Below are 19776 nucleotides of genomic sequence, written 5' to 3'. Positions count from 1 at the left end.
ACTAAAGGTGCAGGTACTGTACCTGATTTCCTATAGCCAGTAAGTGGTTTATTTGCATGTTTATAAAATATTTATAGCCTATGTCTGATCTTTCATTTGCAAGGGAGTTTACACAACACTTCTTCTTCTTCTTTAAACACATTAAAAGAAGAATAAGAGAACCCAAACATAAAAGCAGAACAGCACAGTAAAAAGAATAGAATTATACAGGCAATAACTATGGAGGCCACTTTCATATCATCAAAGAAGTCCATCAGCTGGAAAAGAATAATCATGAGACCGAGTTTTGTAGACTTCCCAACTATGGCGAGGTATTTTGTATTTCTGTTTAAATTATAGTCATTATTTCTAAATTTGCATGTAAAAGAGGATGTGTATAGATGCAAGTTTGGAAATAATGACTACAATTTAAACAGAAATACAGTGCATATTATCCAGATTTTATCTCAATTTGAAATGCATTTTGAACACATTTTAACACTGCCAACCACTCAAATAAAGGGGACAGTCCCTAAAAGTCATGCAAAACCTTAAAACTTTTTATATCCTTCATTGTGTGGTTTGAACTCCATTGGGGGACAGGACATGGGAGAGGAAATTCATATGGTTAAGGTGGAATAAGATCTGGCCCTCAAAACCATTTTCTTCAGTTTCAACCACCATTACAGAAAATTCAATGAAAATAATTCACAGTTGTTTTCTCATGCCTGCATGGATGGGGATCACTTTTAGAAACCAGGTAACAAGTTCCGTTGGTGTAATTGTGGAGCCATAGGGACATATTGGCACCTTTGGTGCCCCTGCCCATCAGTTCGCACTTTCTGGTCCACTGTAATAGCAGAAATTAGCACTATTGTTGGTAATGCGGTACAGGCAGACCTGACTTTGTGCCTCCTACCTATATTCAAAGGCAGTAACTTCTCTGTCTTGCTGAAACTCTTTATTATCTATCTGTTAATGGCTGCTCAGCTCATAGTGGCCCAAGTTTTCCAGCCAAGCCTCTACTATTGTACATGTGCGCATTTGCCCAAGGGCCCTTCCGAGCTGCCTTAGCCACCCACCTGAATCTAAGGGAAGAAGGGAAGAAGGGAAGAAGAAGAAGAAGGAGGAGGAGGAGGAGGAGGAGGAGGAGGAGGAGGAGGAGTTTGGATTTGATATCCCGCTTTATCACTACCCTAAGAAGTCTCAAAGCAGCTAACAATCTCCTTTTCCCTTCCTCCCCCACTACAAACACTCTGTGAGGTGAGTGAGACTGAGGAGGAGAAGAAGAAGAGGAGGAGGAGGAGGAAGAAGAAGAAGAGGAGTAGTAGTTTGGATTTGATATCCCGCTTTATCACTACCTGAAGGAGTCTCAAAACGGCTAACATTCTCCTTTCCCTTCCCCCCCCCCACAACAAACACTCTGTGAGGTGAGTGGGGCTGAGAGACATCAAAGAAGTGTGACTAGCCCAAGGTCATCCAGCAGCCGCATGTGGAGGAGCGGGGACGTGAACCCGGTTCACCAGATTACGAGTCCACCGCTCTTAACCACTACACCACACTGGCTCTAGCACTGGCAGGGACACATTTATTTGACCTGTGCCAGAACCAGGGGTGACCCAAAAATCAGCTAGCCATAGTTTTTCGCACCTCCGTCTGTGGTGAACACAGCTGTTGTCAAACCAGCATCTGTTCAGGGTTGCCGTGTGTCGAGCAGCGACTTACTGTAACAACTTCGTGGTGAGTTCTGGCACCTATTTTCTTGAAAAAAAGCACTGGTAATAACCATCGATGGACGTCGTCAAGTCTCCTTCTGCTCTTTTGCTCTCCCTTCATAGGCCCTTTAAATAGAGGCTGTCTCACAGCAGCCTCATAAACTAAAAAGATATAGATTAAAATTGGTATTAATGAACATTTAAGCTTAGAACTGCTCCAGAGCCAGACTCAATAACATCTTTTTAAAGGCCATGGGTCTATTAAAAGTAGGCATGAATAGTTGCATCTTCAGCTAATGTGCCATGGTGATTAAGGTCTTCCCACCCCAATTTAATATTGAATATAGGCTAGGATGAGACTAAACGTTGGTGTTAATCTTGGCCCTTCTCCTGAAGTCTCTTCTCCCACCCCATATATAACCTTGAAATGGTGGGCTTTCACAGTATGCCCTTAGTAAAATAATAATAATAATAAAACTGTCTACCAGTCCAACTCAGAAGGCAGGTGAGCTTCCATTAGCAAATATGACTGCTGGCTCTCATGGTTTCCAAGGCAACAAAAGGTGGATGAGGTTCAGGAACAATGCCTATCCCTTCTGATGACAGGCAAATTAGGCCAAGGACTCCAGGGTGCCAAATGGTGCTTGAGTGTAAGGGTGTGAGTGACTAAAACGGGCTGGAAATAGAAAGCACCTTTGCTGAACTCAGCCCCTACGTTTAGTCCTATTATTTTAGAACAAGTGAGGGCAAGAGACATTTTGTTAAGACAGCAATTCAACTGGTGGTGTTTCTGTTCATGAAACTACTGATAATAATCCATCCTTCAGTGGTCCAGGGAAATGCCACCTGAGACATGCAAAGGGGAGGTTGTGGGCTTTGGCAAACAGATTTGGGGTGGTTAGCTAGCTGGAAAAACAGGAGAAACTCTACTGAAGGAGAACAAAGAAGGACAATGGATCCAACTAGGGCATCTGTTGTAACTTTTAACCACCTCTCCTCTCACTTCCTTAAAACTTGGCAGGGAATTATGCAATATGAACTTATTTCCTTAGAAACATTTAGCACCCACACTGAACGGTTTTTTCCAAGTACCTTAAAAAAATTGTCATGAGTGCATGGCACCACTTCCCTAAGTGGCAAGACATCAAGGACAGTCCTACAGGGTTTAATTCCCTCTGAATGAGGTAGCATTGAAGACTCACCATTCCTTGAACATTTGCTTAAAAATTATGCTGTGCAGAATGCTCCTGTTTGGTGATCCACAGAGCCATGCCCCTTCCCATCATACTCCATTCTCTTCTTCATATGGCCAGTGAGCATGCCCAGTCCTCACTGGTCTTTTTTATGAAGGGTGGTGGTGTTCCCCTTTCTTAGTCCCCCCCCCTACTTTGCAAACTTAGGGTTTTACATAAGTATGCTGATACCTCCAGCTTGTTCCCCAGTAGCCCTGTTTTGGCTACAGTCTTGTTGGTATGCAACATCTGTCTGCAGCTAGAAGTGATATAAGCAGAGCCTTTTGGAAGCAAATAGACACTCCATCAGCAGGCAGATCCCCAGAGAAACTTTGGCAGCTTCCATCACCACAGCTGAACTCCATCTACAAAGTCTCAGCTGTCTGACCCTCTCTCTTTTGGGGCACATAAATGTGCTCACTCACAGGGACCGCTGTGTGTTTGTGTGTGGTTTTACCCACAGATCTACAAATTTTGATTCCAAATACCATCTGCAAAGATGATATTCAGTGAATTGTGAAATACAGTGGTACCTTGGTTCTCGAACGGCTTGGCTCCCGAACAAATCAGCTCCCGATCACTGCAGACCCGGAAGTAAGTTTTCTGATTTGTGAACATTTTTTGGAAGCCGAACGTCCATTTCGGATGTCGGCATTGTTTCCAGGGCCAATCAGCCAATCAGAAGCCATGCCTTGGTTTGCAAACATTTTGGAAGTCAAAAGGACTTCCAGAACAGATTGAGTTTGAGAACCACGGAACCACTATACTCAGAATCCAATCGCTATTGCAACTATCTTATTCATTTGAAATACTTCTCAGTTTAAACCAGTCAAGAAGTGTTTGCATTTGTCATCTGACCTATTTTGAAGGGTGAAGATCAAACTTTGCACAATGAATTGAATCTACCCAATCCAGACTTCCAGACCCAGTACACAAGCACAAGACACAGCAACCCATTGAAATTTGCGCTTTTGTGATGCAGTTCTCTAACAACAATAACAACAGTATGTAAAAGAATGCATATATTAAAAACATGTGTCTTGATGAAAACAGCATATTAGGGAATATGCTGGCAAAAATGCATATGCTGGGCACAACTGCATCCAAAACACATAAGGAGAAAAGCACAGGAAAATGCAAATAAATTTTCATGAACTTTAAAAATATTTACAAACTGATGCAGAAATAAGGGTGAATTAAGATTGGAAAAATTTGAAATGGGGAGAAACTGTGAGATTTGTCTACCTTTAACTGAACATTTCTCAAGCAAGTTCCATGCACAACAGTGTATTACTTTAGGCTCAGCTCATTTCCTTGAAATCAGGTAAATATTATTTGAGCTTCTTCTTCTGTATTTTCATTTTCATTCTTTGCCTTCCCTTATTTTTACATGTTTGCATAATCATCCAGTCACATCCTGAGCTTTAGAAAGGCTGAATCAAAGCCAGCACTGAACATTTTCCCTCCTTCTTTCGTATTTTCAATATTAGTTCACATTGCCAGTTGAGCAGCGAGGCAATTTTCTCTCATTTCCCTCTTATTATTGAGGCACATTTCTAACATCCTTTTTTTCTGGCTGAAATCTGCTTTTGGTACTGTTTTTCAGTTTGCTGTTCCCTTGTTTTCTTGGCATGCTTGTGCTATTTAAAGCCATATTTAATGCTCTCTCTCGCCCTTCCCATTTCCTGTTTATTTCCTTTTCTTTCTTTTTTCAGTTTTCAGAGCATGATCCATTTCTGCTTCCAACAGTGATGGGGTGGAAGACAAGATGCAAAGTCTCTGCACAAGCACACACAAAAGAAGGCCAAGAGCTGGTCGCCGGAAGCAGACACACCTGCTCTTTAGTGTTATACCAAATTTTTAAAAGACCATTCTCAGCTGTTTGCCCACCTCAAAATTGGCTGTTTTGTTTCCGCTCTGGAGATATACTTCCGTAGCACTATAACAGCCGTTTGAGACATATTCCCATGCAACCGGCCATAGAAGGGCAAAGTCCACCGTACATTGAAACTATGAACAGAACACATACATAGACTAGCACATTACAGCTACATACCATAATTTTTCACTAATGACAATGCAAAGCTTACAAAGTAACATGAAAATATATTGTTTCTTATGCTTGATATTTTTCACAAATGTAATGCAAATGATGGGTGCAAGAAATTTGTGAAGGAGCAATTGTATTGTTTTTCCAAGAGACAAACATACAGTTTTCACTTTCTGTCTTCTGAGATCTATAAAGAAAGAATAACATGCTTCATTTTTCCTGGGAAAGAATGACCCAATTCTACAAGTGTCAGTTAAGAAACACACAAGGACACTTACGGTAGATTGCTTTCAACTGATCGGGACCCTTTAGCATTGGTGAGGCATTCCTTGCCTTTCTGCAATCAGTTGGAAGCAGAATTAAAACGGTGGTCCTACATGACACTTTAGATAATGCTGTTTTCATTGGGCAAAGTTCCACTATATATTACTCATTTATTTTATTGGAGCATTTTTGTACTGTACATCTGAGCTCTCCAATTTCAAAATGAAACACTCCAAGTGTCTAACATAAATACAACCAATTAATGACAACAAACTCCTCCACTCCTGTAATTTGCAGGGAATAGGAACTGACTTATGAAGGACAATTCAGGAAAGTCATGGCTAGTGACTGAAAAGGAATCAACTACTTAGGAGGGTGTTACTAATTAAAAAGCTACAGTAACTCAAAAGTGTCCATAGTACTTTGCCAGTCCACACTAGACAGACTGGTGCTGCAACTGTATTTTACAACAAAAAGAGGCCCTTATCAGGTCTGAAAAAAATGGGAAGACAGCAGAGGAACTCACATGGGCTGCCATTATGAATAAAATGTACACATAAAAAAATAGTGAACAAAGGAGGTTAATTCCAGTGAAAATAGGGCGGAAGTCACCTTAAAGGCAGGTCCAGATGAAGGATTTCTTAGGTGTTGAACATGCTGATTCACTGCACAGGTAACAAAAAAAATCCAGTCTCTCTCCCTCTCAATCACTTTAGGAGAATCTACATCTACATCTAGAAACCCTGTACTCCATTGCCTAGGAGAGAACAACTCATGTCAAAAGCATCACACGCACAGAGGGTGGACCACCACTCCATTTGACATGAAACTTCAGAAGGAGGTTGGCCCCATTCACACACCTTGTCACACCTCACTGGATTGTTGGCAAATGCTAATGATAAAATTTCCCTTTGTGGATAATATAAACCACAATGATGTGATATCAAAGAGAACTGGCTTCCTTTGGTTGGCCAATCCCCTTCCTAACTGATCAGCACTTCCCACCAACTGTAAAATCTCTCATTCTAATTGGGTAACAGGGTTCTCATTCTGCTATTTTAGAAATCTTCAATAAATATATATATGTGCTATACTTTTATGTGGTTATTTGGAAACTTGCCTTGATCTAAACCGGTGCCTTAGATCTCTTTGGTCACACTGGGCTAACATGTAAGTGTTTTGTTCTGCTGGAGGCTACACACAGCAGAGAGTAGCGTTTTAATTCTTATTTCCTGGAATCTTGCAGGAGTGTGGCATCTCCCGGGTCTGAGTTGGGGGTGGACTGTTAACAGGAGTGGTGACAGCCTACCGGTTCAGGGGTTTCGATTGACACTGAACCCCTTAACCTTTACAGGTCTGCGCTGTAAGTTCCTACAGAAACATCAGGAGGTGGAAACAATTACCTGCAATGACAATTTACTTAGGGAAGCACGGGTAGGTTTGTCATCTCTCGAATAACATGTGGTGCCCACCTAAAGGCTTGGTTCTCAGTATTTTTAATGTGGTAACTTCTCCATATATAAACTCCTCTGGAGAATTCTGATATGACGGACCAGCTTTCTGAGTGCTTCGGTTAGTCAAAATTACAACTTGCCATATCTAGGCCTTAACCCACACTAGTAGGGTTTCTCAAGAAAACTGAGATACACTGAAGGCTCATCCATACTTCTGCTTGCACCAAATTAGAGCTAAAGAGCAGGTTTTCTGGGGGAAAGTGGCGGGGCAAAGGCAAAACCACTAAATTTATGCCTAGAAAGCATGGGACAAGTGGGAAATCACCCAGAGCCATGTTTTCTAGGCACAGGACAAGAAGCAGGATGGGCCCTGAGATGGAATCTTGTGTTATACATGATGCAGGATCTCTGGGGAAAATAAACTTGTGGGGAATTCATCAGACAAACTATAGGTTATATACACTGGCATTCATATAATTGCTCTACCTAGCCCACACTGGTCTTTGTTCTCTCTCTACTGGAGCTTAATGGATACCTACAGCCCATGATGTGACCCTTATCAGCTGATTTCATAATGTTCTCTTTTGAAAAGTGCAGCACACATTTGCAGTTTCATGTGGTCATAAAATTCTTGTGAGCTGATAGGAGGCCAACAGTAGTAAATGAAGCTTACTTACCTGTCAGTCACTTTATTCTGTTCTCCTTCAGGGTTGTCAACCCAGTATTCAGAATTATTTTCAAGGTTTAGATTGACCTCCTTGATCTAAGGAGAGATTATTATTATTATTACTACTACTACTACTATTATATATCGCCCTATACCCGGAGGTTCCAGCCTTCCAGGGTGGTTCACAGAAAAGATAAACATAAAAACCACAATATACTGTGTATATATAACCAAAATAAAAACAACAACCCAATAACACGTCCCCCCCATAAAAGAGCCACATTTTAAAAGGGCATAGGATGTCAATCAGATCAACCAAAGGCATGGTTAAAAAGAAACATTTTTGCCTGGCGCCTAAAGGTGTATAATGAAGGTGCCGGGCGAACTTCCTTGGGGAGAGCATTCCATAGATGGGGAGCCACTGTAGAGGAGGCCCGTTCTCGTGTTGCCACCCTCCTGACCTCTCAAGGAGGAGGCACATGAAGAAGGGCCTCAGAAGATGATCTCAGGGTCCGGGTAGTTTCATATGGAAAGAGACGGTCCTTGAGGTATTGTGGTCCTGAGTCATTTAAGTCTTTATAGGTCAAAACCAGCACTTTGAATTGGGCCCGGAAACTAATTGGTAGCCAGTGCAGTCAGACCAGGATCCGTGTAATATGCTCAAACCATCTTGCTCCGGTGAGCAACCTGGCTGCTGAATTCTGCACTAGCTGAAGTTTCTGAGCCGTCTTCGGAAAGCAGGAAAGGGTTTTCTTTGCCCTCCCCCTCAATTCAGAAGGGTGTAAGCAACACTTAAAAAGGAACCACAAGTTACCCTCCAAATTAGGACCTCTGAGACAGCTCTGGACTATAGCAACTGCACCACTAATTTAACGAACTAAAAGAGATTGACTGACTGAGTGCTCACTAATGGTTCCTCGTCGTCCCGGAAAAAAGGGACAAGTGGGTTGCCATAGGGTTCTGTGCTGTGCCCATGGTTGTTCAACGTCTTTATAAACAACTTAGATGAAGGAATTAAGGGGATGCTCATCCAATTTGCAGATGACACCAAACTGGGAGGGGGGGGGCCAATGCCACAGAAGGCAGAATCAGGATTCAAGATGGGCCCAAACTAACAGAATGAAATTCAATAGGCTCAAATGTAAAGTTCTACACTTAGTCAGGAAGAATCAGCGCACAAATATAAGATGGGGGACACCTGCCTTGCCAGTACAGTGGTACCTTGGGTTACGAACTTAATTCATTCCAGAGGTCCATTCTTAACCCGAAACCGTTCTTAACGTGAGGAGCACTTTCACTAATGGGGCCTCCCGCTGCCACCGCACCACCGGTGTGCAGTTTCTGTTCTCATCCTGGGCCAAAGTTCTCAAACCGATTTACTACTTCCGGGTTAGCGGAGTTTGTAACCCGAAGTGTTTGTAACCCGAGGTACCACTGTAGTACATACGAAAAGTATCTTAGTAGACAACAGCTTAACATGAGCAAGCAGCAGCAGCAGAAAACAACAAAAAACAGCTAATGCTATTCTAGGCTGCATCATATTGTCCAGTTCAAGGGAAGTCATAGTCCAAGCAGAAGTGTAGATTAGCACTCAGCTTGAATTTGTTCTCATCTGTGATATAAAGTTGCTTTATATAACTAGTTCATACTATTCTATTTTGTATAATTTTGATATTTAGATCCCATTTTTGTGGGTGGGTGGGCTGGGACATATTTCTTCTTTGTTGGGTTCAGCATCCCACAGTGGCCAATGAGGTGCCTTCAGCACATTTGGCAGTGCTCAGGAAACAAATGGCAGGAGAAAATTGTGAAGCAGGAATCTGAGTAAAATTCTGGGAAGGGGAAAGGTCGCACATGGTACATAAGAGGCTGCAATTGTATGCCACTACTGTACCTAGGGATAGAGTTAAGTAAAGAAACTGAGTAGCAGATGGATCATCACAGAAAACCATGAGGACCAAGAATGAGAAGAACAGTTTGTGTGTGCGTGTCCTGCATCACAGAAATCTAATCAATTAATAATTATTAATCTAATTATTAATAATTAATTAATATTGTGGGAATAGGGTTGGAATATAGGTTTGGTTCTCTATGCAAGGTACCCAACCATTAGTTCCAGGAAAGTCACCAATGCTCACCGCTTCAGCTGTTGCCAGGGGCGCACTTCGCCTACTGCAGTCCCTCCGTGCTTCTGCCCAGGTATGTTTATGAATGGAGATGTAAAAGCACTTTGTCTGGTACTTCTGAAAGCCACCTGGACACTGAGGAATAACTGAAACACACAGAGCCCTGGGATAAGAAACCATAGTACTGAAAAGATTATATGCACTCATCATGAAAACTCCAGCCTAGCTTGCTAGTCATACTCAACCATCCAAAACTGGGCTCCCCAGTGCTTAATGCTGTGGATATTTGCACATTTATATATTACAAATGTATTCTACCCAGCCCAGCAGAGAGTACATGAGGTTTTGATCCATTGCCCATGGATCGTCACAACAGGCTGTGGGTTTAACCCAGGCACCCCCAAACTTCGGCCCTCCAGATGTTTTGGACTACAATCCCCATCATCCCTGACCACTGCTCCTGTTAGCTAGGGATCATGGGAGTTGTAGGCCAAAACATCTGGAGGGCCGCAGTTTGGGGGTGCCTGGTTTAACCTATAATTCAGCCCTGTCCTTCCTCTATTCCTTTGGGCTGTAGAGCTCCTAACACCATCTTCCCTCTAACAACTTGGCTACTGTTCTTCCAGTGTACATGCCGGTGCTACAGCAACATAACTGAACTATCCTCAGAAACCCAAGGCAGCCAGCTATGCTCTCAAAGAGCCAAATCTGTATTTGAATATTTAATCAACTGGTCCTTGACAACTTCACACATACACAATAGTTCCATGAAAATCACATCAGGAAGTGACCACATCAGCTGTCCACAGCAAAAGGCTTTGATTTTGTGTATCAGAGATGGTGAACCTGTGGCCCTCTAGATGCTAGTAGAGTACAACTCCCATCACCCTGACCACTTGCCATGCTGGCTGGGGCTGACAAAGGTTGGAGGCCAACAGCATCAGGAGGGCCACAGACAGAGGCGGATTTAGGGGTACTAGCCGGTTTGTCCACACTGGGCGCCAAACCAAGAGGGTGCCACGTTTTCTCAACTCCTCCTCACAACACACCTCTTGCACTAACATCAATTAGTACAATACTTCCTGAACTTCTGATAAGTGCACTTTTTTCTGGAGAGAAGCTGAAGGTACATTTCATTCTTACATCCAAAAAGGGTTCATTACATGAGCATGCTAAGAGTGAAAACTTCCTTTACCCACTCGAGAAGCCCAACTGCTGCATTTCCATCTGAGTGGCTCTGGGCCTGCTGCATTAGCAGTGACTGATCAGACCAGAGCCAATGCAGAAAGATGTGGTAACATGACTCTCCCCATTCTGGTGGGGTTGAATGGAAGAAGGCAAGAACTGTACATAATGTGGAAGCACAGTGGCATCCCTCCTCTGGGAGTGGGTACTTTAGGCTAGCAGGAATCTTATTTTTTTAGTCTGTTTCTTGTGGCACATTAACAGGTCCTCTCACAGTATAAAGTTTGAGAATGTTTGGACTAAAATGACTAGCGGCATAGGATGATGTGCCCTTCCAGGTCCTCTGTTGAACTTACATTTCAGAAAGGCCAGCACAAAGGCAGCTGACGCTATTAACAGGGAAACAAACACCAAGATGTAGAGGGGGACAACAGAAGCTCTCCGACAACAGCAGTCCGTATGATCAGTAAATCTGGTGGGCGTGGGCACACCTGCAGATAACCAATAAGAGTGATTATTATAGCATACACACACACACAAAATAGCTGGTATCACGGAGTAAGGGGCCAGATGTGACCTGTATGTATGTAAAATGCATGTGTATATGAGATGACATGCTTAAGTGCAGCCCACTTCCTCCACCCACTACACCTGCTGTGGATGGAAGATGGTGGGATCTGTGGTTCAAAGATGAGGTAGGGTGGTGGAGGATGATACTTGGGGTGAACCCCCCCCTAATGTATATTGACAGGCCCGTGCAGAGGGAGGGGGACACAGGTGGGTATACTTGCCCTGGGCCTCAGAGGGCTAAGCCGGCTGGGGTTGGGGTGGGCAGGCACTGGCTGCTCTTTTCTTCATAGCTTTATTCTATCAAGACTTCTGCCCTGTGCCTCAGACAAGCTCTCCATGAGCCTGTTAAGTGGTGCCTCAGACCACCAACTTCCATGTCTTCTAGGCTCAATCCTTCTGAAAGGACAGATGGGCCTAGTGTGTACAGCAGGCAGATAAGCACCAGGCATCCTGATATGTGATCTGTAATAGATGGTGTTTGATCAAAGCAGGAGAAGGAGGGTGTGGCATTTGCCCATTCTTTTGGAAATGTCTGTACAGGGGGAGAGAAAGGGTTAATAGGTAGACCAATAGGGAAGCCCAGAGGCAGAGCCTACCTGCTTTTAAAAGGCTTAGCCAGAGGTTTAGACAGTGGGGAAGACAGTTGGAAATAGAGAGACAGTTAGTTCAGTTGGTTTCTTGTGGGTGGGAGGCACAGGAGTCAGAGTGGGTTAGACACAGAGAGAGTGAATCAGATTACAGTGTTTCAAAGTATTTAAAACTTGTTTGCGTTCACAGTAAACTGGAATCTTTGTTAATACGTTACAACCTGACTGATTCTGAATATATTACTGGGGAAACCTGGTTGGTGGCAGTGGAAGAGAATAGACGTGGTGGCACAGGGTCAATAGTCCGTGGAACAACCAGGGGCTCTGTGTGAACGCCACAGAGGGCTTCTGGGGTGGGACATCTGAGGGAGGTGCATTCCGGCACCATTCTGTCTAGGAAAAAAAGCACTGCTTATATGGAAATGATATGTTTTGAATGTGCTATAAAGGTGAGTTTGACCAAACTGCGGGAGGCAGTGGAAGACAGGAGTGCCTGGCATGCTCTGGTCCATGGGGTCACGAAGAGTCGGACACGACTAAACGACTAAACGACTAAACAACAACAACAACAACAACAACAACAACAACAACAACAACATGTATACAACCTTAATTTAAGGGAGGTGTATCGTTCAAGGACACATCCACTCTACCTTTCTCCACAAAGCTGACCTATCAGCATCAGTGAGTCATTTAACAAAACATCCTATTGGTTAAAAATAATGAAGGCCTTGGAAAGATGTCAACATGGTGTGGTCACTCACCTCATGATCTGCTTCAACCTACTCCTCCAGTAGGATAGTTTGTTTATTTATGTGGAAGTGATCTAGGCAAGCAATTACTTAAACAGGTTCTAGTGGGCCCTTTGGATGGGGTGATAGGGCGAGACCTCACAGGCATTTCCGCAGAGCATGCAATGGCTTCTTCCCGATCCCCAAACCAGATTGAAGCCCTACGCCAGGCATGTCAAACCTGCGGCCCTCCAGATGTTTTGGACTACAATTCCCATCTTCCCCAACCACTGGTCCTGCTAGCTAGGGATCATGGGAGTTGTAGGCCAAAACATCTGGAGGGCCGCAGGTTTGACATGCCTGCCCTAGACATTATTGTGCTGTTAAGAATCACTCACCTGTATCCGCTTTCTGTGTTTGCTGTGGGGTTGGTTGTTGCCATCTCAGCAAATGGGGAGGTATAACATTCTCATAATCCCTTTCAGATGGGGACAAACTTTCTATGGAATCTAGAGAAAGAAACAGTGAAAACCATCCTTTAAGGTTTCAGAAAAGCCCAACCAATGGAGGGGGTGGAACAGCTTCCCTATGAAGAAAAGTTACATCATTTGGGGCTTTTCAGTTTAGAAGATGTGGGACGTGATAGACGTGTATAAAGACATGTGCTTCATGGTGTGAAGAAAGTGAAGAGAGCATCTTAGTATTTTTTAATACTAGAGCCTGGGGCTATCCAATGAAGCTAAAGATTGGAAGATATAAAAGGAAGTACTTCTTCACACAGCATATACTGTAGTTAAAACCATGGAACAGGATTCAACAGAGAGTCCCATCCGTGGAAGCCCAATGCAAGGACTTCTACTTGCCCTTGAATTCAATACCATAAGATATATGAAGAGCTTGGTTTGCTTTAAAGGAGGATTAGAGAAATTAATGATAGATAAGGCTATTAATGGTTACTAGTTATGATGGCTGTATATTAACTCAGTACCACAGGCAGCATGCCTTGGAATACCAGCTGCTAAGGAGCACAAGTGGGAAGGTGCTTCTCCATTCATGTCCTGCTTCTGGGCTTCACAAATGTTCAGGAGGGCACCCTCTATACTGGGGTTGGGGAACCTTACTGTGTCTGGGGGCTACTGGCGGAAGAACAGGGGTGCAGGGTGGAGCGCACCGCCCCCCCGCGGCACGATCCCGGTGGGGTGCCATCGCAGCTGCCCCCTCAACCTGCGCTGGGCGCCATGCCCCCACAGGCAGCACGCCACGCCCACAGGACGCGTGCCATGCCCCCGGGACGCGCACCAGTCATGCCCCTGCCTGCTCTCTGCTCCCCCCACTGGAGCTTGAAGCTTCACCACTGCTGGGAGCCAAAGGTTTTAGTGTGTGATGTTGTATTGTGCTTTTACTGTTTTTTGTTGTGATTTGCCTAGAGTGGCTGGGGCAACCCAGGCAGATGGGCGCAGGGGCGAACCCAGGCTTTATTTCACCCGGGTCGAAGACCCAGTTTGGCACACGCACCACACACACATATGCGTGCGCACACACAGGCTAGGATTCTTAATGGCGCCCCTCTGGAGGCTTCACCTGGGACAAAAAATCTGGCTACCCCCCCCCCCCATAACTATGCCTCTGGATGGGAGGCATATAACTATATTATTACTGTAATATTATTATTATTATTTGGTTGGCCACAGTGGGGAAGATTATGCTTGACTAGATGGGCCTTTGGCACGATCCTTGCAAGAGCTCTTCCTGTGTTATGTTCTCAGGGAGCACTGTTTGCATGTGTATATTTGGCAAAATTGCATGCAAGAATGTGTACATTAGGAGAAATTCACACTAGAATGCAAATGGATGCAACTGTAACTTCTCCCACTTTTAAGAAGCATCAACTTTACGATCTTTCTCCAAAATGAGTTATGATGCAAATGAATGTTCATGATCTTAATTTTTTGTTAGAAAAACAAACAAACCTTAAACTGATGCAGAACAGCGGAGAAGTGAATTTAAGATTCAATAAATTAGAAACTGAGAAACAGAAATTGACAAATTCATCCATTGCAAGCTGTAAGCCACCCGCTGCCCCACCCACCCACTCACAGCATGTGTGCAGGAGTGAGAAAGAAGATACTATGGAAAGGGATGGACAAGGGGAATGATGTGTGACAGAAAAGGATGCATTGGAGGAGAGAGATACACGGTAGAGCAAGGTTCTTCCTACAGACTGACAATTAGCTAGTGTGCCTTTGAGTTGTTCAGCCAAAACACTAAACACAGGCTTCTTGTAGTTATAACTATCAAAGCAAAGAAGACATTATTTTATATTGTTATAGGTTTGAGGGGGGTCAGTCTGAACGATACTCATGGATCCCTTCCAAACCTGTGATCCTATGTATGTGAGGTTAGAATCCACAATAGGAAACCCTTCTTCACACGATCTCAGGGTGGGGGATAGTGACCCATAAACTGATAGTAAAACAAATAAAATACATGTTGTAATACTAGCATATGAGCAGGAAAGAAACACATCAGTTAAAAACTACAGTCGGCCTCTAAAATTCCTAAGCTCCCTGAAAATACATCTGGGAAGTAAACATAGCTTATAGAAAAGAGAAAGAAAAGGTGAACAGGAAATGTATGCCTCTGGTTTTAAGCTGGGCCAAAATATATTTTTATTATTTGGTCATTCTGTTGCCTCTGTATAGGAACTGCTTTCTACCTCTTGCCTTCTATGAGTAGAACCTTTGAGAAGTTGAGTCCCAGCCAGACCCAGTATACTTCACATGACTTTCCTGCCTGTATCACCATGACCTCATTAAGCATATGTTGCAAGGGAAAGCAAGGAACAAACTGGGGAGATGGTGCTTCATACATCCTATTGATTCTAGGGTAACAAACTAATCATGTAATCTAGTTGAGCCACTGCCTTATGTGTTACAGTGGTTTTTTGTTTTGGAAGGCTGGGTAAAATGGACAGGTTTGATACTAGCACACATTTACCTTAAATATATATAAATTCCATTTTTAAGCTGCTCTCACAGCAGTGCTACCACTTCCTTCCTGTCTGGCATGCCTTGTCAAAGAATGCCACAGTTGCAGCCAGCTAAATCACTGTGCATGCAGAACAACTTCCATAAGTGCAATGGCACTTCTCCTCCTTCTCCTCTTCTCATGTGTCTCCTGCACTGCTCCAAAATTTTTTTCCCCAAGGCCAAGTGTGGGAACTGGGGGCCAAGCAAGGGGAAGAGAGTGAAACTGAAGTCCTCGTGTGGAATGAGCTGGATACAACCCATAGTACATGTATGAATAAAATCCAGGTAGAGATATAGGTAACCTTTGATACTGGTTATTGCTTTAGACTAAATATGTTTTAGAAATATGTACTGGTGAGTTTTAATACAGTACACTATAGCACAACCCCGAGACCATACAGTGAAAGACAGATAGAAACATCTAAATAAACTAACGGCAGATACCCATTTCACATTATGTGGAGGTAAACTTTATGTTTTATGTATAACGTTCATATCCCACTCTTCATGCAATGTTCAGGGCAGTTTCTAGATATCCTGCGTTATTTCACAGTCACACTTGGTAGGTTTGGGGGGAGGGCAGGGAGAGACAGACATTATCCAGAAGTGGTTTAACCCAAAACCTCCCTTTCCATCCAGAGCCAGAGATAAAGAGACCAGAATGAAACTCAAGAGAGAATGCCCAAATCGTAATCTCAAAGAGGCAGCCAGGGGTGGGTGGGTGGGTCATGGAAGAGAATCCATGCCAGGTTGCAGTGGTCTGTTCAAAAGCAATGTGGTCCTTTGTATCATCATCACATTTATATACTACCTTCCCTCCAAGGAGCTTAAGGAGGCAGACACACTTCTCCCCACCCCCATTTTATACTCACAAACATCCTATGTAGAAGGTCAGGCTAAGAAATGATGACCGGCCCAAGGTCACTCAGTAAACTTTTTGGCTGATTTGGGATTTGAACCCCAGTCTTCCAGGTCCTAGTTCAACACTTTAACCGCTATGTCACCCGGGCTCTTTGTTTAGTAAAGACAGTGGGCTAGAAGTCAAGAAACACTGGGGGCAAATATTAGGTCAATAAGCCAGGATGAGTCACTGCTTCTCTACCAGAAACACATAATGTTGGGAGCAGGTCAACCAGGAATGCTGGCGAGACCATTATCCTCACGGCTCCATCCCATTCCCACTGTGTTTTTGCTGAGCCTGACATAGCCTCCGTTCTGCCCACATAGTAGGCCTAATAATTACCCCTCTAATTTGGTATTGGTCTCCCTTTTCAAATGTCACTTCCCTCACTAGAGTAAATAGACCAATCCATCAAAACTCTGGTAAAGGTAGAGAAGACAGGCCTACGTGCGCACACACAAACACTTCAAGGTTCTTTTTTTGCTGTCCAGTTCCTACCTGGCCTCCGACGTGCCATTTGTTCTTTTCTCGTGGTGTAGTACAGCTCCAGTGCTCCAGAACTGTTTGGGCACTTGGCACTGTTTGCAGTTCCCTCAAAAGTGAGATGTGGCTACTTCCACAAAGGCAGGCGTCACTGACTTGTACAACAAGTGGACCTAAATGTTTATGTCTTGCAAAATTCTCAGAAGCTTCCTTTAGCTCAGAGACCACAAGCCATAAAAGGTCTACACATCATGACTCTTCTACCAGCCCCCTCAGTTCCTTTACCCTGCTTAGTGTGTATTGCTGGGAGGGGACGGTGAGCAGCCTTAACTGCTTTTAACTTGTTTTTCATTGCCTTATATGTAAATCGCCTTGAGACAGTGGTTTAGAATGTGATTATTAATAAATCAAATATAATAATGGGGAGCCATCTTGGGCTAGTCATAGCACAAAGCAGATCAGTTTTGAAGCAAGCTGAGTCACTAAGGGGCAAAGCAGAGGAAAGGAAGAAAAAGGCTATGGGACATTAATAATCACCAACCATCAATTTATATACCACTTACAAGTTTCCAAGAAATTCAGACAAAATAGCCTCCCTGACCTTGTACAGACAATTCTGCTTCCTCTCTAAGTAACATGGAACTCTGTGACAAACTTTATTATGAAGTTCTGGCCCTGTTGGAACAAGAGACACCAGGATGCAAACTCAAAGACACCAAATGTTATATTCTGTGGTTTTGATGTTTTAGTTGTTTTTCAATTTTATGAGCCATCTTGGGTCGATCTTTGATGGACTGGAATACAAGTTATTAAAATCAAAGTAATAGTAGTAATAGAGTGAGAGAAATAAACATTTATTTATTTAATATACCATTGCTCACCACCCAAATCTCCAAGCAGTGTGAGATTCCAAGAGTTCCAGGCACAAGGTCCATGTTTTGTTTTGGAAATGAGGCACAACTGAGACTGGGGTGTCTTCATCATATAGGGTTTTTTTTTTTACACATACATATACAACCTGAGCCTATGATAGAAGAGGTCACAGCATCAATACCCCAAGGTTTTGTTTCTCCCATAGCCACAGCCTTCATTCAAACAGAAATCAACCATTGTGCTCTGATCCTCTAGCTTGCTGCCTTTTGCAACCTGCAACATCCCCGTCTGGCACAGAGCCCCCTCTCCATTGCTTTCTTAATGGCTCATCATCTTCCCTTTGTTTTCTTAATGGCTTGTCTGACTTTAACCCTTGCTGGATCCAGGGGTTTGGGAGGCTTGATTAAAGTTGAATGTAAGAGCATCCAAAAATGGCAAAACTGGTCCTGTAGGGAGAGTACTGTCCCATCCAGAACAGGCTAAGCACCTTCTCCCTGAGAAAATTAAACACGGACCCTCAAAACCTCCATCTTGTCAGGATTGCGCTTCAGATTATTGGTCCTCATCCAAAGCAGGCTATTACTGATTTCAGGCACCAATTCAGCACTTCAGCTGCCACACAGAATATGCTGCTATGAAAGCCCTACACCATAACCCTCTTGTGAGGAGTGGGTAACTTGGCTTCACAGCAGGACCATCTGATGACCCTTAACTACTGGGCAGGAATAATCATATGACAACGCCTCAAAAAGTATGTAGGACCCAGGCCACTTAGAGCTTTATATGTTAGTGCTAACACCTTGAATAGTGTATAAATACACCAGAGAAAGATGAGGATCATAAAGCACAGAATTTTTAAAAATAAAGAAAAAGCTTAATTTGATCCAGTCTTCTTGATGCCCCAGTCTAATATTCTGCTAATAATTAGTGAAATTTTTCTCTTTCTTGAGGAGCAGAAGTAGGACTACCTTCACAAATGAGACAATGCTCTATCCTTCTCCAGGTACATGAAGTGTTTTCCGATATACTTCAGTCCACTGATGAATCTGAATTAGAAATACATCTTGGAATGTTACAGCTAGGGTGCACTTCCAACCAAAAACAGCTTTTGGGAGTTAGGTGTACAGAAAAGCTGCCTACAATTGGAGGGTGGGGGATTGGCTCAGGTGCCAACAAACTGAACGCCTACCTCAGACTTCGGAAGTTCCAGACATGGCCAACACTAACAGGAAGTATGGGTGCTCCATCCAGTTACCGTACTGAATGCAAAGTAACTGTGCGTTTCAATCACTTAATAACCACTGCAACTGCAATTTCCAGAGGGGTCAGCTTTGTGTTTGATGCAGCAAAATCTAAGAGTTTTGAGTAACCAATGTGCTGCAGCATAGTAAGAACGAATGCTTATGCCGGAATACGTTTCTTCCTCTTTAAAATGCCACAAGACTCTCTACTCTCTCTATTTTTGTTATTCCCCCACCCCACGCTGAAATCACTGCAATGCCATCTGGCCACTAGAGGGGCACAAAGCACACACATTGCCTCTCTACGTTATTTCTAAAAAGCGAGAAAAGCTGCCTTAACCATAACCCTCACCAGGAGGCTTCCCTTTAAACGGGGAAATGAGGAGCGCATGCGTATAAGATAACCATAGAGCACAAGACAGATTGCCACGGTGACTGCTCAACCTTCCAAGCCCCACCCTCTTTTCCTCCCTCTGCCGTTTACGCTGAACTTCTACCAAGCCCTGTTTTCTTCCGCAGTTTGGTAAAGACACGCAAGTTATTATTACCAGCCTTATAATATTCCCTTAGGTTCAACTCGAGCTCCGAGGAAACACTCCGTTTAAGCTCATTCTCACGGAACGATAGGCGCAAAAACACCTAGGCCACCGTTTCGTTGCCATAGTGACGCTTCCGAGTCTTCGCCACTT

The 19776-nt window shown here is 43.6% G+C and overlaps 1 protein-coding gene across 1 annotated transcript; it reads right to left on the bottom strand.

The window, feature by feature from the left end:
• Positions 1–1306: 1306 nt before the first annotated feature.
• On the bottom strand, positions 1307–19763 carry LOC118079964 (neurocan core protein-like). Its single transcript, XM_035104803.2, has 7 exons — positions 19636–19763; positions 16989–17997; positions 12959–13069; positions 11029–11163; positions 9500–9633; positions 7372–7457; positions 1307–5163 (listed from the first exon to the last, which is right to left on the bottom strand). Exons 2-7 carry the CDS (start codon positions 17005–17007, stop codon positions 5043–5045), a joined length of 606 nt encoding a protein of 201 aa, XP_034960694.2. The 5' UTR covers positions 17008–17997; positions 19636–19763; the 3' UTR covers positions 1307–5042.
• Positions 19764–19776: the final 13 nt, after the last annotated feature.

Source organism: Zootoca vivipara, chromosome 2 (assembly GCF_963506605.1).
Source record: "Zootoca vivipara chromosome 2, rZooViv1.1, whole genome shotgun sequence".
Classification (NCBI taxonomy): domain Eukaryota; kingdom Metazoa; phylum Chordata; class Lepidosauria; order Squamata; family Lacertidae; genus Zootoca; species Zootoca vivipara.
This window is presented reverse-complemented; position numbering and strand designations above follow the sequence as displayed.